General features: G+C 36.0%; 1 protein-coding gene and 1 non-coding gene across 2 annotated transcripts; one reads left to right on the top strand and one right to left on the bottom strand.

The window, feature by feature from the left end:
* Positions 1–4,768: 4,768 nt before the first annotated feature.
* LOC116113543 lies at positions 4,769–4,875 on the bottom strand. Its single transcript, XR_004125430.1, has one exon. It is a non-coding gene; the product is annotated as a small nucleolar RNA R71 (small nucleolar RNA).
* Positions 4,876–5,538: 663 nt separating this feature from the next.
* On the top strand, positions 5,539–6,694 carry LOC116113531. Its single transcript, XM_031399681.1, has 3 exons — positions 5,539–5,791; positions 5,962–6,288; positions 6,339–6,694. Exons 1-3 carry the CDS (start codon positions 5,539–5,541, stop codon positions 6,692–6,694), a joined length of 936 nt encoding a protein of 311 aa, XP_031255541.1.
* Positions 6,695–16,092: the final 9,398 nt, after the last annotated feature.

The following is a 16,092-nucleotide window of genomic DNA, read 5'->3' on the forward strand; positions in this document are numbered from 1 at the left end:
ATTGTACTTTGACTGTGATTTTGTACCAAAAATTAACCCAAAAAATCCACGAAAAAACACAAATAAACAAATACTCGGGAGATGGCTCCCAACTTGATTGTATGTTGTCGGCTCTCCATCCTCGTTGCGATAACTACACGTCCAATTCAATTTGATCAACTCATTAATCAAAGATACCCTAGCTTTCAATATGAATAAAAACCAAGAAAAATAAGAAAAAAGCAAAGAGAAATTGAGAAAACTTATGACACTCTAATTCAGTTCAGATATCGAGAAAGAAAGGTAGAAACAATGGCGACTCCTCTTTTAGCCAATTTGAAGCGTTTGTACGTGAATGTGAATGTGAAGCATCTGTGTTTTTGTGAAATTAATCAAGTTTTAATTAGACCTTTGGATGTCCAATATATGCTATTAATTTATACTAAAAAATATCAAACACAACATCATCACCAATCACATCCAACCACGTGTCAAGAACAAATCCAAAAGATTAAGATTGAGCAATTATATAGCTTTTGGATGACAAAATTGAGCAATTCTAGAGCTTTGAAAATCCTATGTGTCAATCAAACAACCCATGCTTTAGGATTATAGATATATATAGAATATAGATACCCACTCTCATCATCATACTTGATTTCTTACTCCACCAAGGGAAATATTCTCTTAAACCTCTCTCCACTTCACTATAAAATGAGGCTAATGACATGGGATGATTACGATAATTCATAATGGAAAAGCCCTTTACTTGAGCATTCCAATTGAAACTTGACTGCAACTTTATTAGCCTCTCACCTTTCTCTAATCCTACAATCTCGTAGGAATCTTGTTAGTTTTGCAAGAGCAGCACTGTAATTCCTGATGACAACAAGGAAGCCAATCCGAGGGCAATGTGAGAAAGTCAACGTGGTCCAAAAGACAAGACTGTAATTTCATCTTTGGTGCAAATTTTGGCAAAACAACTAACATGGCCAGTGGGGAAGCAAATAGAAAGTCGTAATAAAAACACGGTGACCACACACTTTTCCAAAGGAAAGTAAATTGGGAACAAAAGTGCCTTGAACTCCACAGCAACCACTACCAACATTGGTGATATCGTCCAAGGTGGCAGTGGCAACCCCATTGGCATTTTGGTCACAACAACCGAAGAATCGTCAATTATAACCCTAAGATTGGTACATTTGAGTCGTTGAGGGTAGAATTACCCCAAGAGTTACTCACAGAGTTGGGAAACGAGATCCGCAATATGTTTAATTCCCAAGAAAACGCAATAAAGGCATCGCCAGGAAATCTCAACAATGGACACACCGTTGCCCTTAAAAACAAAAACCTTAGCAGCCCTTAAGAAGGTCTTGAGGGATCTAGGGTCAATTCTAATCATGAAGATCACCAAGAGCAAGAAGCAAGGAGGAAGTGTAAAAGAACTATCAATATTAAGGAGTAGGTTAACCAATGAGACTCTGATGCATTAGAGCACCAACAGTAGAGGCAGGCACTTTCCCAATCACCAAGGTCTATGACTACAAGCCACACAATCCATTCGAGAAGGGATCAATCAGACCTTCACGAAAGAGATGCAAGGCACACGTTTGATGCTATATAGAGGGAGAGACTCTAAGGCACATACCAAAGTCAAGGAAAGCCCTGAAGATAATCAATAGGCTGACATGATCTGAGCTATGGAAATAGAATTGCTCCAACTAAAAAGATCTCACACAGATACCAAGGGTCAAGTAGAAGAACTCTAGGATTTAGAGTCTCCCTTGTCCACCTATATCCAAGAAACTTGACTACCAAGGCATTTTGTTATGCCTATATCGCAATGTACATCGACCAAGCTGACCTTGTCAAGCATGTTTGCCTTTTCAAGGAACTCACCAACATTCAAGACATGTTCTGAGATGCTATGCGCAAGACTCTTCCTTTGACTTTTGAAGGAGTGGCCCAAACTTGGTATAATAGGCTACCACCGCACAACATCAGATGTTTGACTAACTCTGCATGAAACTAACAAATCAATTCCAGGAAACAAAAAAAAAAAATTATTCCTTATTACTCGACTTATACCAAGGTAACATTGAGCCCCTTCATAATTTCACTTATCGATTTCATTCTAAAGTGATGCAGTTAGGAGCCACGAAGCATACCTACACTTTGGACACATCCTGCAGAGCAGTAAGATAGAACAAGCTCTATTCATCCTTTAGAGAACATAAATATATAAATTACATGGAGGCAACACTATGCGATTTTGGTACTAGTTCCACCGATGTTAGGAACCAGAACTGACCCCAGAACTGGAACCGAAACTAGGATCTGAGTACCCAGATGGGAATCGGCTTAAGAACTCAGAGTTAAATGATATTTCATAAAACAATGGGGGTTATTATATAATTATAGTTGTTGAATAAGAAATTATGATTTGTGAATTGGGGAAAAAAATTGGAATTAGTTTGCTTCATTCTTCCCTTCTTTGAATTAGTTGTTGCTATTCTCCTCTATTCGAATTTCCCCTTTCATTAACAATTGACAACGAAGAAGCTTCAGATACCATTGAAACACCTTTACTTTCTTCAGCTCCAACCCTAACGCATTGAAGTCTCCATCCACGTCACCAACACCATCATCATAGGTGCGTAACAGACCATCAAAGGTTAAGCCTTTTTCACCATCAAAGAATTCGCCATAAGTATGGAACACTTCGTCTAGGATGGCATTGATTTGTTTGTCACTGAATTTAACTCTAGAGTTTATGGCCACCACTAAAGCAATGATAATCCTAGAATTATACTATTTTTCTATATGATATTTGTAGAATTTTCGGATACTTCTTTCGAGCTTTGTGCCTGAATTGTTACTTAATTCTGCATATTTTATGTTTCTGGACCCAGAATCGAGCAAAATTTAGAAGATCGAGAAATTCAAATGCTAATTGGAAGCACCTTTGAAGTTTGTTCTTATTGGAGATCAAAAAGATTAAAGATTCAAGTGAAGAAGCAAGCAGAGGGTAGCTCTGTAAATTTAGCAAAGAAGATAAGAAGTTCGCCGTGGCAAGGTTTTCTCTTCGTTGCGACAAGCTAGCCTCTGGAATCGGGGGTCAGTAAAACTCAAGTCGATGTCGCAGCGAGATGTTTTCTGCGCCGCGGTAAAAACTGCAATTTTAAGTTTTTGTTAAAACGTTGCATTTTTCTTATATAGTATTGGGTCCTAGGGTTTTAGGCGACTATTTAAGAAAAAAGTTAGCTCATTTTGAGAGGGAGGTTGACATTTTGGGAAATGGGGGAGAGGAGAAGAAGATTGGAAGAATTTGGGTCTCCAAATTAGAGAAGTTTCTTTTCCCTTTCTTGTTTTATGATGTTGAACTCTGATTTTGTTATGTATTTAATGTTTATGTCCATTTTGAACATGAACTAACTCGTTTTTGGGTTAGGGTGGGTTTTGATGGATCTTTGTTTATAATGATTTAATTTATAATATCTTGTTGTTTTTGGGTTCTATTGCATGGATTAAGTGTTTATCTTTGTTCTTACTGCATTTTATTGTTGGGTTTTTTAATCAAATGAATGTTGAGCATGATGAGACTGATAAGTGATTCATGTGTTAGCTTCTTGAGGTAAACACCATAGATTGAGAAAAAACTAGAGATAGACAAATGCAATCTATAAAATCTTTATAGGATTCCACATGCTTAAGGGACTTTGAACTATTAAATTTCAATTTGTTGGGTGCGAAAGTTTAATAGGGATAAGTAGTAAATTATAACCTGAAAAAGGTATATTTTACAACCTGGGGAGTCCGATTTATAATTCGTGCATGTGAACTTGAAGATAATAGGATTATTAGGTTGAATTGGAGTAACTTGGTGAAATCGAAACCCTAACCTCTCTTCTTAAATTGAATTTCGTTGTTGAGTTGCTTTTATTGTGTTAAATTTAGTTATCTCTTTTGTTTTGTTCTAATTTAGTTTTTAGTAGCTCCTGCAAATCCAATTTTTTGTGTTCTTCAATTAGTTATAAAATTAGGAAAATTGGTTCTTAGCACTCAATCCTCGTGGGAATGATACTCTATTCATCACTTTATTACTTTTTGCGACTAGTGCACTTGCTAAATATGCATGTTTGTGAAATCACGCATCAAGGTTTTGGCGCCGTTGTTGGGGATTGATTTGTGTTAATATTGAAGTTTTCTAGTTTTTGCTAAATTGGAGTTTAATTTTCAGTTTTAATTGTTTTAGTTTAATTTTTGTTTGCTTGTGATTTCACGCTCTTTTTCTTAGTAGTTTATGCGAAAAGCAAGAAATCATCCAGTGGTTCCTATTAATCCAGAGATTGAAAGAACTGCGAGAAGTCTCATTAGAAAGAGAAGAGAAAGAGAGGCGAGAATGATTGAGATGGTTGAAAATAGAACTTTGAGGGAGTTTTCACTTCCACAAGTTGATGGGTGTAGTCTGAGCATAACGAGACCGCCTATTGAGGCGAATAAGTTTGAGATAAAGCCTACTATAATTTAAATGATTCAACAATCAGTACAATTTGGGGGTGATCTAAAAGAATATCTTAATATGCACATAGCCAGCTTCTTGGAAATCTGTGACACATTCAAGCACAACAGGGTGACAAATGATGCTTTTAGAATGCAACTGTTTCCATTCTTATTGAGAGATAAGGCAAAAGGATGGCTAATGTCGTTACCCGTTGGAACCATCACGACGTGGAATGATCTAGCACAGAAGTTCCTATACAAGTATTATCCATTAGCGCTATCGACAAAGATGAGAAATGACATTACTTCATTTGTACAAGGTGACCATGAATCATTGTATGAAGCATGGAAGAGATACAAGGAAATGTTGAGGAAGTGTCCACACTATTGTTTGCCTGTTTGGATGCAAGTCCAAACGTTCTATTTGGGTTTGCTACCAAATGTTTGAACAATAGTAGATGCAACAACTGGAAGAGCTTTACAGAACAAGACACCGGTGGAAGCTCAAGAGTTACTTGAAGTTTTAGCAAATAACAACTACCAAGGACTGGATGATAGAATAGTGCCGAAGAGGTCCATGGGTATTCATGAAGTTGATACTTACACAATCATTTCAGCCCAACTTGCCACGCTTTAGAAACAAATTGGAGGTATACATGTTAATTACATTCAAACACCTCAACTAACATGTAACTTGTGTTGCGAGCATTGATTGCTAAGTGGGGAACACCTTTGCTTCATCCTCCTCATCATCAGAGCAAGTCAACTATTTGGCTGGGAATCAAAGACAACAGAACAATCCATTCTCCAACCAACACCTATAATCCTCATTGGAGAAATCACTCAAACTTGTCCTGGGACAATCAAAAGAATCAATTAAATCAAAGGACAATGCCAAGCCATCAATCAGGGGTGAACCATCAACCAGTTGAGCAGAGAGTATCGAAATTGGAGGATATGTTTGGAAAATTCATGCAAGAAACCACAGGTTTTATGAATGAGACGCGGTCAAATTTTAGAAATCAATAAGCGTCTATTTGAATCTTGGAGGTGCAAATGGGTCAAATTGCTGAAAAATTGAATGAGAGAGCTGAAGGTTCCTTACCAAGTAATACGATGAAAAATCCATGTGAACAAGCAAATGCTATAACTTTAAGAAGTGGAACAATCTTAGAGGAAGTTGAACCAAAAAGGAAGGATAAGAACCCACCAAAGAAGAATGAAGAATCTGAGCAAGAAGTCATGAAGAGATCATTGTTGAAGAGAAGCCAACAAGTCCCAGAAAAGAAGAACCAAAGAAGGAAAAGATGTTGAAGTCAAGGAAGGAAAAATTTCCATTTCCTGAAATACCACCAGAGTTGGCACGCCACATTCCTCCAATTCCTTTCCCTCAAAGATTAAGGAAGCAAAATCAAGATAAGCAGTTTATTAAATTTCTTGATGTTTTCAAAAAACTGCATATTAACATTTCTTTTGCAGATGCATTGCAACAAATGTCGAGTTATGCTAAGTTCTTGAAGGAAATTTTTTCAAACAAGAGGAAGCTGGAAGAGAAAGAAACAATGATGCTTACAGAGGAATGCAATGCCATTTTGCAAAAGAAGTTACCACCAAAGCTCAAAGATCTAAAGAGTTTCATTATCTCTTGTGTTATAGGAGATGTTACATTTGATAGAGTTTTTTATGACTTAGATGCTAACATAAATCTATTGCCTTTTTCTGTTTTCGAGAAATTGGGGATCGGTGAAGTAAAGCCTATAATGGTTTCTTTACAGCTTGCCGACCGACCGATCAAGCATCCACAAGGTATTATTGAAGATGTGTTAGTCAAGGTTAATAATTTATATTTCTTGCAGATTTCGTTGTATTGGATATGGAGGAAGACAAAGAGATACGGCTCATTTTGGGAAGACCATTCCTTGATACAGGAAGAACTTTAATTGATGTACAGGAAGGAAAATTGATTTTGAGGGTCCAAGATGAAATGGTAACTTTTAATGTGTTTGAGGCCATGAAATTTCCATCGGAAGTAGAGTCATGTTTTGGGGTTGATGTGGTTGATAGAGTAGTAAAAGACACATTTGAAGAGATCCATCCTCAACTACCTCTTGAAGCATGCATTTCCAAATCCAAAACTACCGAGGAAGACGAGCCAAGGAAGAATGAGTGTGCTAAGTATTTGGAAGCACTTCAACCAATGAACACCATCTAGGATTCAAAATTTGAAGACTTGGACATGAGTAAGGAGAAGGATAAGGCAAAGTTGGAAGAACCTCCCAAGCTTGGATTGAAGCCTTTACCATCTCATCTTAAGTATGTGTATCTTGGTGAATCTAATTCTTTTCTAGTGATTATCAATGCAAACTTAAGTAAATTGAAGGAAAAGAAATTGATTCGGGTATTGAGAGAGCACAAGTTTGCAATTGGATGGACCATTTCAAATATAAAGGGCATTTCTCCATCTTTTTGCATGCACAAGATCCTTATAGAAGATGATATCAAGCCAAGAGTGCAACCACAATGACGATTGAACCCTTCTATGAAGGAAGTGGTAAGGAAAAAGGTGGTAAAACTTTTAGATGCGGGAATCATCTATCACATTCAGATAGTCATTGGGTGAGTCATGTACAAGTAGTTCCAAAGAAATGAGGCATCATGGTGATGAAAAATGAGAGCAATGAGTTGATCCCAACAAGGACAGTCACGAGCTGGAGGGTGTGTACTGATTATAGGAAACTGAATAAAGCAACAAGGAATGATCATTTTTCTCTACCATTCATTGATCAGATGTTGGAGAGACTAATAGGATATGCCTATTACTGTTTCCTAAATGGCTACTCAGGGTATAAACAGATCCCCATTGCTCCTAAAGACCAAGAAAAGACAATGTTCACTTGTCCATATGGTACATTTGCGTATAAAATGATGCCCTTTGGGTTATGTAATGCACCATCCACCTTTCAGTGTTACATGATGTCCATATTTAGTGATACAGTGGAACAGTTTCTTGAAGTGTTCATGGACGATTTCTCCGTTTTTGGCTCTTCTTTTGATTATTGTCTTTCTAACCTTTCTCTTGTTATGCAGCGATGTCAAGACACTAACCTAATGTTAAACTGGGAGAAGTGTCATTTTATGGTTCAAGGGGGCATAGTTCTTGGACATTGGATTTCAAGGAAGGGAATTGAAGTGGATCGAGCCAAAACTGAAGTGATTGAAAAGTTGCCACCTCCAACAAATGTCAAATTTATTCGGAGTTTCTTGGGACATGCCAGGTTCTATAGAAGATTTATCAAGGATTTCTCTAATATTTCTAAACCCTTGTGCAATTTGTTACCTAAAGATGCACTATTTGATTTTAATGATGATTGCATGCATGCTTTTCAGACTCTTAAGCAATTATTAGTATCTGCACCTATTATTACGGTTCCCGATTGGGAACTTCCATTTGAATTAATATATGATGCTAGTGATTATGCAATAGGGTAGCCTTAGGGCAAAGAAAGAATAAAGTTTTGCATGTGATACAGTATGCTAGTAGAACATTGATTGATGCACAATTGAATTACACTACCACTGAAAAAGAGCTTTTGGCAATTGTTTATGCATTTGACAAATTTTGCTCATATTTGATAGGTACCAAGGTCATTATCTAAAGGGATCATTCAACGCTCAAGCATCTTTTGGCAAAGCAAGAAGCAAAACCGAGACTTATCTAATGGATTCTACTCCTTCAAGAATTTGATTTGGAAATCAAAGATAAGAAAGGGTCGGAGAATGTAGTGGCAAATCACTTATCAAGACTTGAGAAACCAGAAAGAAAGGATGAGAAAGAGATCCAAATTCAAGACACATTTCTGAATGAACAATTGATGAAAATTGGATAAGCACCATGGTATGCTGATATTGCAAACTACTTGTCATCTCGAGTGCTTCTGATGGATATGACTTACCAACAAAAGAAAAAGTTCTTTTCTGATTTGAAGTTCTATTTTTTAGAAGAACCTTTTCTGTATAAGCATTGTGCGGATCAGATGATACGCAGGTGTGTGCCAGAAGAAGAAATGGAGAGCATATTGTGGCATTGTCATGAAAAGGAAGTTGGTGGTCACTTTAGAGGAACAAGAACTGTAGTTAAAGTCCTTCAATCTGGATTTTATTGGCTGAATCTTTTTAAGGATGCCTTTAGAGTTGCTCAAGAGTGTGACCAATGTCAAATGAGTGGGAATGTCTCAAGAAAGAATGAAATGCCCTTGAACAATATTTTGGTTGTGGAACTTTTTTATGTTTGGGGGATTAACTTCATGGGACCCTTCCCAAATTCATTCAGGAACACCTACATTTTGGTTACGGAGGACTACATATCAAAGTGGGTAGAAGTAGTTGCATTACCTTCCAATAATGCTAAAGTAGTGGTAAGCTTTGTTAGGAAGAATATCTTCTCTCGATTTGGAGTACCACAGGCTATTATAAGTGATGGAGGGACATACTTTTGCAACGGGCAATTTGAAGCTTTATTGGGAAAATATGGGGTGACACATCAAGTGGCTACACCTTACCATCCTCAAACGAGTGGACAAGTTGAATTGTCAAACAGGAAATTGAAGAAAATTATAGAGAAGACGGTAAATGCATCGAGGAAAGATTGGTCATGGAAGTTAGATGATGCGCTGTGGGCATACTGGATGGCATTTAAAACACCAATTGGAATGTCCCCATATCATCTTGTGTTTGGTAAAGCGTGCCACTTGCCTGTGGAATTGGAGCATAGAGCTTATTGGGCAGCAAAAATGTTGAATATGGATTTACAAGCTGCCGGAGAAGAAAAGATGTTTCAACTAAATGAAATGGATGAGTTTCGCCACCAAGCATATGAAAATGCAAGAATTTAAAAGGAGAAAACCAAAATGTGGCATGACAAGCATATATTGAAGAAGAACTTTGAAGTGGTTAGAAAGTCTTGCTATACAACTCAAGACTTAGGCTTTTTCTCAGAAAACTTAAGTCAAGATGGTCCGAACCCTTTATAGTTACTAAAGTTCATCCATATGAAGTAGTTAAGATTTTTCATGAGCAAAAAGGTACTTTTAAGGTCAATGGGCAAAGATTGAAGCCATACATTGATGGAGCTTTGAGTTGCAAGACATTGCCCATCAAGCTTTACATTCTAGAATGAGATCCAAGGAGAAAGTCGAGCTTTCAACTATAAACAAGCGCTTCTTGAGAGGCAACCCAAGCCTTTTCAATTTTGTGTGATTTTATTTGTTTTACATGTTGTTTTGGCTTTATTTGACTTAGGAAGTAATTAATTTTGTTTTTCTTTTTGTGTTTCAGGTGAAAAATTGAAATTTGGCATGAAAATAAAATTTTCCACACTTTGCCACAACGAGGAGAAATTTTTGTCGCGGCAAGATATACACTACCATCGTAGTGCATTAAGGTTTTCAATTTTTCGCCACGGCAAGAAAAGAAGTTCGTTGCAATAGTGTACGCACTATGATTGATATTGTAAATTTTCCAGAATTTCACCGCGACAAGAAAAAGATTTTCGCCGTGACATCGAGCAAGTCTGACGCGATATTGAAGAATTTTGCCGCAAAGAAATTTCCTCTTTGCCGCGATGAAGTCCATTTTCTATATAAACTCACCTTTTCTCTCCCATTTTCACAAGAACTCAACCTAGCCTCCAAGAACCAAAAATTTTCCTTTTCAAATTCCGACCTTTTCCATTCAATTTTCGTGCACCGATCCACTCCATTACATCCCTAAACATTCAAACAACCTTCCTTTGCAACAATTTTGGTCAATTTTGAAGAAACTTTGGAAACCCTAGGTTTTCCAAAAATTGGGGATCTTGCGATTTGGGCAAAAATTGGTGAAACTGAAGGTGCAATCTTTGTGGGTGAGATAAGATTTCAAGTTCTCTAGCCTTGAATTAGATCAATTTTGGTTTTTGATGCTTTAATTTTGAGAAATTGATTGAATTGCTTGAGTTGTGGATATTGCTGCGAATTATGGAATGATTTTGATTTGGGAAGTGTTGATTTTGAATTGATTTGTGTTGAGGAAGTTGGGTTTGTGATATTGAAGTCGTTAAACTGCATTTGGAAGTTTGGTGATTTTGGGGGTTGATTGTGAATCTCGAATTGTTGTGGTTGAATTAAAGATTTGATTGTTAGGTTGTGAGAAGTGTGCGTACTTGAATTGGTGAGTTGTTGAAATTTTGTGTTGATTGAGTGTGGGTTCTGTTGGGTTAAGAAAAGTGGTAGATTTTTGTTAAATTGTGTCGAGAGAAAAATGTCACTTAAAACATTGCGAGGGTAAGGGCAAGCAAGTAGACAACATGTTTGTAAATTTTAAGGCTAAATAGCGTTATGAAGTAGCCTTTCAGAAAAAGGGCAAGGGTTTTATTCTAGTGAGAGAGATGACTAGTACCTTTGCAGAAAATTGGGCAACAGGAAGGAATTGGGTAACCTTTTTGGAAGAACCTATGTAATACTCACTCTCTAGCTAGTATACTTGGAAAATAACAATCAAAATATATATAAGAAAATATACATGTAGATGAGTATAAAATAATGGGCCCATAACTAATTTTTCTTTAAATACAAATCTTTATAAAATATAATAAAGTCATAAAACATCAACTCAACAGTGTTGCCCAACCCTTCCACTGTGTGACGTTCCAAGCGACCGCATCTCACCTATTACCTGCAAAAACATTAAAAACAACGGAGTGAGCACTAATTGCTCAATAAGTAAACCTACTATGTTACTCTTCTCTCTCCGTTGCTTAAATTCTAAATTCCTTTCCTTACATCACACTTCTGTATTCTTCTCTGTTCTTTCTCTATTATTTCTCTATTCTTTCTCTGTTTCTAATTTCTCACTACTCATAATAATAAGAATGGTATCATGCATAGGTATGATGCAAATGCACAAATGCATAAAATGTACATTTTCTTTTCTATTTTTTTCTTATTCTGTTTTCTGTACTTCTTTCTTTCTTTCTTTTCTAGCATTTCTTTCTGTCTTTCTTTGTTTATATTCTTTCTTTCTATTCTTTCTTTTCTTTTCTATTCTTTCTATTCTTTCTTTTCTTTTCTTTCTTTCTATTCTTTCTATTCTTTCTTTCTATTCTTTCTTTTCTTTTCTTTCTTTCTATTCTTTCTCTTGCCGATCGGACTCGATTGAGGCATGGATTTGGAACCTTGGCCGTGTGAGTGTATTCTCTAATTCTGGGTACAGTCCTCATCCACATGCACTTCTAACAGACTGTACAATTCTTCTTTCTAAATTCTGAGGCCACTCACTAAAGGCGGCGTGCATGCAGGGCTATGTCACTCACGGGTTCCCCATCGCAACAACCATCTCTTCTTTTATCTTTTTTACAGTTCTTTATATAAAATTTCAGATTTGAACTTTTTTAATATTTCTCATTTCTTTCTATTTGTTCTTTAACTTTAATGTTCATTATTGCTCTTTAATGCTCTTATGAGAATGTATGCATGAATATGGGATCATAATTATTAATCATACTAAATTCACATGTTTAGATGCAATAATGCAATATGGAATGTGAACATGTCATTCTCTACCATCTACCAACTCATCTCAAGATATCAAATAATCATAATCATGTATGCACTTCTCTTTGACATTTCATCAAGCAATTTATATGCACACATCAACTCTAATTTGGCTACATTTCTACCTCTCTTCTAAGCCACCAAAATTTGGAATAAAACACACCAAGATTAACGTCAAACCTGCCCAGGATTCACACTCCATAAATTATACTCCAATTCTTTCATAATTCATCCAAACTCTCATCAAACATCAAGTACTTAAACACTACTTCTCATGGATAAATTCTAATCATCATTCAGTATCCATTCCATCAAAAAATTTTCATATATAAGCATATACATGCATAAAAGAAATTCTCTACAGTTCATCGAAACTCTCTTTCTCTTGTTCTTTAATATTCTCATACACTTGTATGTGCATGGAAATATCATCATTCTTTGCTATTCTTTCTAAATGCAAATGTGAGAATGCATTATGGCATATAAATATATCATTATGGAACTAGTATTCTCTAAAAACAATATTCTCATACTTGAAATCAATCATAGATTATTAGACTAAAAATAACTAATAAATTGGAGGTACTTTGAGGTAGCCATTCTGCGCAGGTCATATTCAAGAAGGTATATCTTGAGCTATACATATCGGATTGCTATGATCTTGGTCTCATTTTAAAGCTTAGATAAAGGGCTACAACTTTTATGTTTACATCTCAACCCAGTTCGATGGTTAAGATTCGCAAAAAGCACTCATAAGGTCACGGATTTGACAGGCCAGCCATGGTAACATGTTTTCTCTTAGGATTTTTATCAAATAATTCATATGCACATGCTACTACCATGTTGGCTACACTTCCACAACTCTCTAATTCAACCAAATTGTGAGTCAAAAAACTCACTAAATTGAGTATCAAACATGGCTGAATTTATCACTTCTCTACACTCCAAAAATCTTCCACAACTTCACTAAATCATCACATAACCATGCACTACTTCTCATGGCTAGAATTTATACATCAATAAACATAAAAAAAAGCCCATAATTCTCTCATACCATTACATACAAACATGCAAAAAAATTCATTCAACAAAGTCTTGCTCAAATTAAGGTTCAAATTAAGTTTACTTACCTTGAATTTGAGCAACTCCAACACTATACTCTCTCTTTGGTAGAATTTCCTCCTTCTCAAACCCTAAGCATATACAACCATAAGAATTCAATACTTTAAAATTTAATCTCATTTCTTTGTGCAAGAATCTTACCTTTGGATGCTTAGGATTGAAAATCTATCAAAAGTTAGCCAAAATGCTATGAATTTCCTTGGAAATTTAATGAAGAAATTTGAGAGAATTTGGGTAGAGAATGGCTTGAATGGAGGGTAGAGTGGCTAGGGTTTCTCTACTTCAACTCTTAATATCATAAAATAATATATATATGTATATTCCCATTTTACTCTTGCACTTTCTATGAAATTCCATCTATGTCCCTTACTCAATTACCAAAATGCCCTTATTTTTAGTAACTTCTCCATGTTATTCTATCTCTTTTCACTCCCCACTTTTTCAACTAATTATGAGTAAAAAGACCATTTTACCCCTAATAAAATTTTAGGGAATTTTCATTACACTTGTTCAAGATAACTTTAACAAAAGTCAACTAAGGGTATTAGGGCATAAATAAAGCTACGTACCTTGATGTGGGCGTTACAACCTAAGCATCTAGTCGTAACACCCATTATACGAGAATTTTATGCTAACTTCCCTGAGCGTGACCCTGGGCATGTTTGTGAGGGGTGTCAAAGTTCCATTTAGTGCCCGGATCATCAATGAATTTTATGAAATTAGGCCAATATAACATGATGGTTACTTGGAATTCAAGGCTAAGGACATTGATTTTGAGGATATAATCAGGGTAATAGCAAAGCCAGGTACTTCTTAGGAGATCACTAAGAAGGGAAGGAGAAAGTTGAAGGGGACTAATTTGACAGTTATAGCTAGAATTTGGCAATACTTCATTTGTGCGAGGCTGATTCCAGAGACACATTATAGTTCAGTGGATGCAGATAGAGCCATTTTACTTTATGCCATTGCAACTAGAAAGAAGATGGATGTGGGCGAGATTATAATGAAAATATAAGGCATGCAACCAAACCAGTGAGAGCTAGCTATGCTTTCCTGCATCTCATCACAGAGATTTGTATGAAAGTTGGAGTTCAAAAGAGATGATAAACTGCTTATTCATCCTGCCCCAATCCTCAACCAAGTTTATGTCTAGAGACTCAAAGATAAACCTACTGTTGAAGGAGTTAGCTTAAGCTCAAAACGACCAAGATCAACTCCCACTGCAACTACACCTGCACCCTCACCCACAACAAAAGATCTACTACAACAAATTCTAACCAATGTGAAGAGAATGGAGAGATGCCAAGACTAGTTGGGAGATCAAACCCGAATCTTGTACGAGATGCAGTATAAGTGTTGCACCAGTCTGGGCATAAATGTGTTCAACTTCCAATGGCAAGATTGGCAAGAAGATGAAGATCAAATTCCTGATGATGCCATGGATGAAGATGACAACGATGAGGGAGAGGATGAAGATGAATGAAACCTGAGACACGTTTATTTTTGTTTTTGTTTTATTTTTGTACAGTAGAACTCATTTTATTTCATGTATTTATATTTACTTTGTTTTTGCATTCTTAGGTTTTAGGGTTTAGTTTTCTAAGGTTTGAGAATGAGATGTAATTTTTCCATAATCTGTGAGGTTTTCTAACACATTTTGGACCCTTGAGTTTTTATGTGTTTTTACAAATTTTGCTGATAAAGAAAACTATGAAGCGATGTCTAGATTTTGTGCTCATTTCGATCTTCATGGATTAATCGGGGGAGTATCTCATAACCTTAAGCTTGTTTTTCCATTCCTATGTTCATTATCGGTTGACATTAAGGACAATGTCATTTGAGTTTGGGGGGTAGAGAAAAATTAGAAAATTTTTGCATGTTTTAATTGACTTTCATCTTTGTGTGTTTTATGGTTTTTGCGTTGTGTATTTTGATTTTGGGTGTTTGTTGTTATTTTTTGTTGCCTAGACTAATTGCATAAGTTCATGAAGTTGTGTATTTTGATTTTGGGTGTTTGTTGTTATTTTTTGTTGCCTAGACTAACTGCATAAGTTCATGAAGAGATTTTGATTGTTGGAATATTATTTATAGAAGATGCGAAGCATTTCTTCAAGTTTATGTTGGTTGACTTGATTTAGCCTAAGGTTTGTTGAGTGGTTTAACCGCAATGTTCATTCTTTTGGCATGCTTATGTAGCTATGTAAAGTCTTGATAATGTTGGTAGACTCTAGAACCCAGTTGAGAGGTGTTTGAGGCAAAATTCTAGGATTAGACATTGTTGAGGAAATGATTGAGGCAATTTTTTGGAACATTTGAGCCTTCTTAGCCAACCCATAAATGAATTGTCCCTAGTCACCTGTTTGAGCCTTTTGATAATATATATATATATTGCCTTATTTCTCTTTCGTGCAACTAAATTGTCCAACCCCTTTACCCTAAACACTTTATCATATCCTTTAGGAGAACTTAGGACCTTGTGTATAACATAAAAGAGCTTTGGAGGTGTGTGAATAACTGATGGATCAAAAAGTTAAAGTTTGGAGGTTGTAAATTAAAAGGGGCAAGTAACCCCATTCTGATTGCATTGTTGTTTTTGGGGTTCTAAACCAAAAAAAAAAAAAAACTCTATATATAGTTTCAATTAAAGTTCTTGATTTACTTATGCATTTCCAGTACAAAAATAAGAAGTGCATAAGTTTGGATTGTAAAAAGGGTTGATACTTTTGGTTGGTGATTGAGAAGGAAAATGGGACTATTGTAGCTCTTTGTGTTTGCATGAGGAAAACCGAGTTCTCTTGCTTTTTTTTCGTATCTTTTTTTTTTAGCCACGTACCCAAGCTTAACGTTACAAGCTTACAAAGACTTGTTGATCCTTAGCAATATCTAGCCTACATTAATA

This window comes from Pistacia vera, unplaced genomic scaffold (genome assembly GCF_008641045.1).
Source record: "Pistacia vera cultivar Batoury unplaced genomic scaffold, PisVer_v2 Contig680, whole genome shotgun sequence".
In the NCBI taxonomy this organism is placed as follows: Eukaryota; Viridiplantae; Streptophyta; class Magnoliopsida; order Sapindales; family Anacardiaceae; genus Pistacia; species Pistacia vera.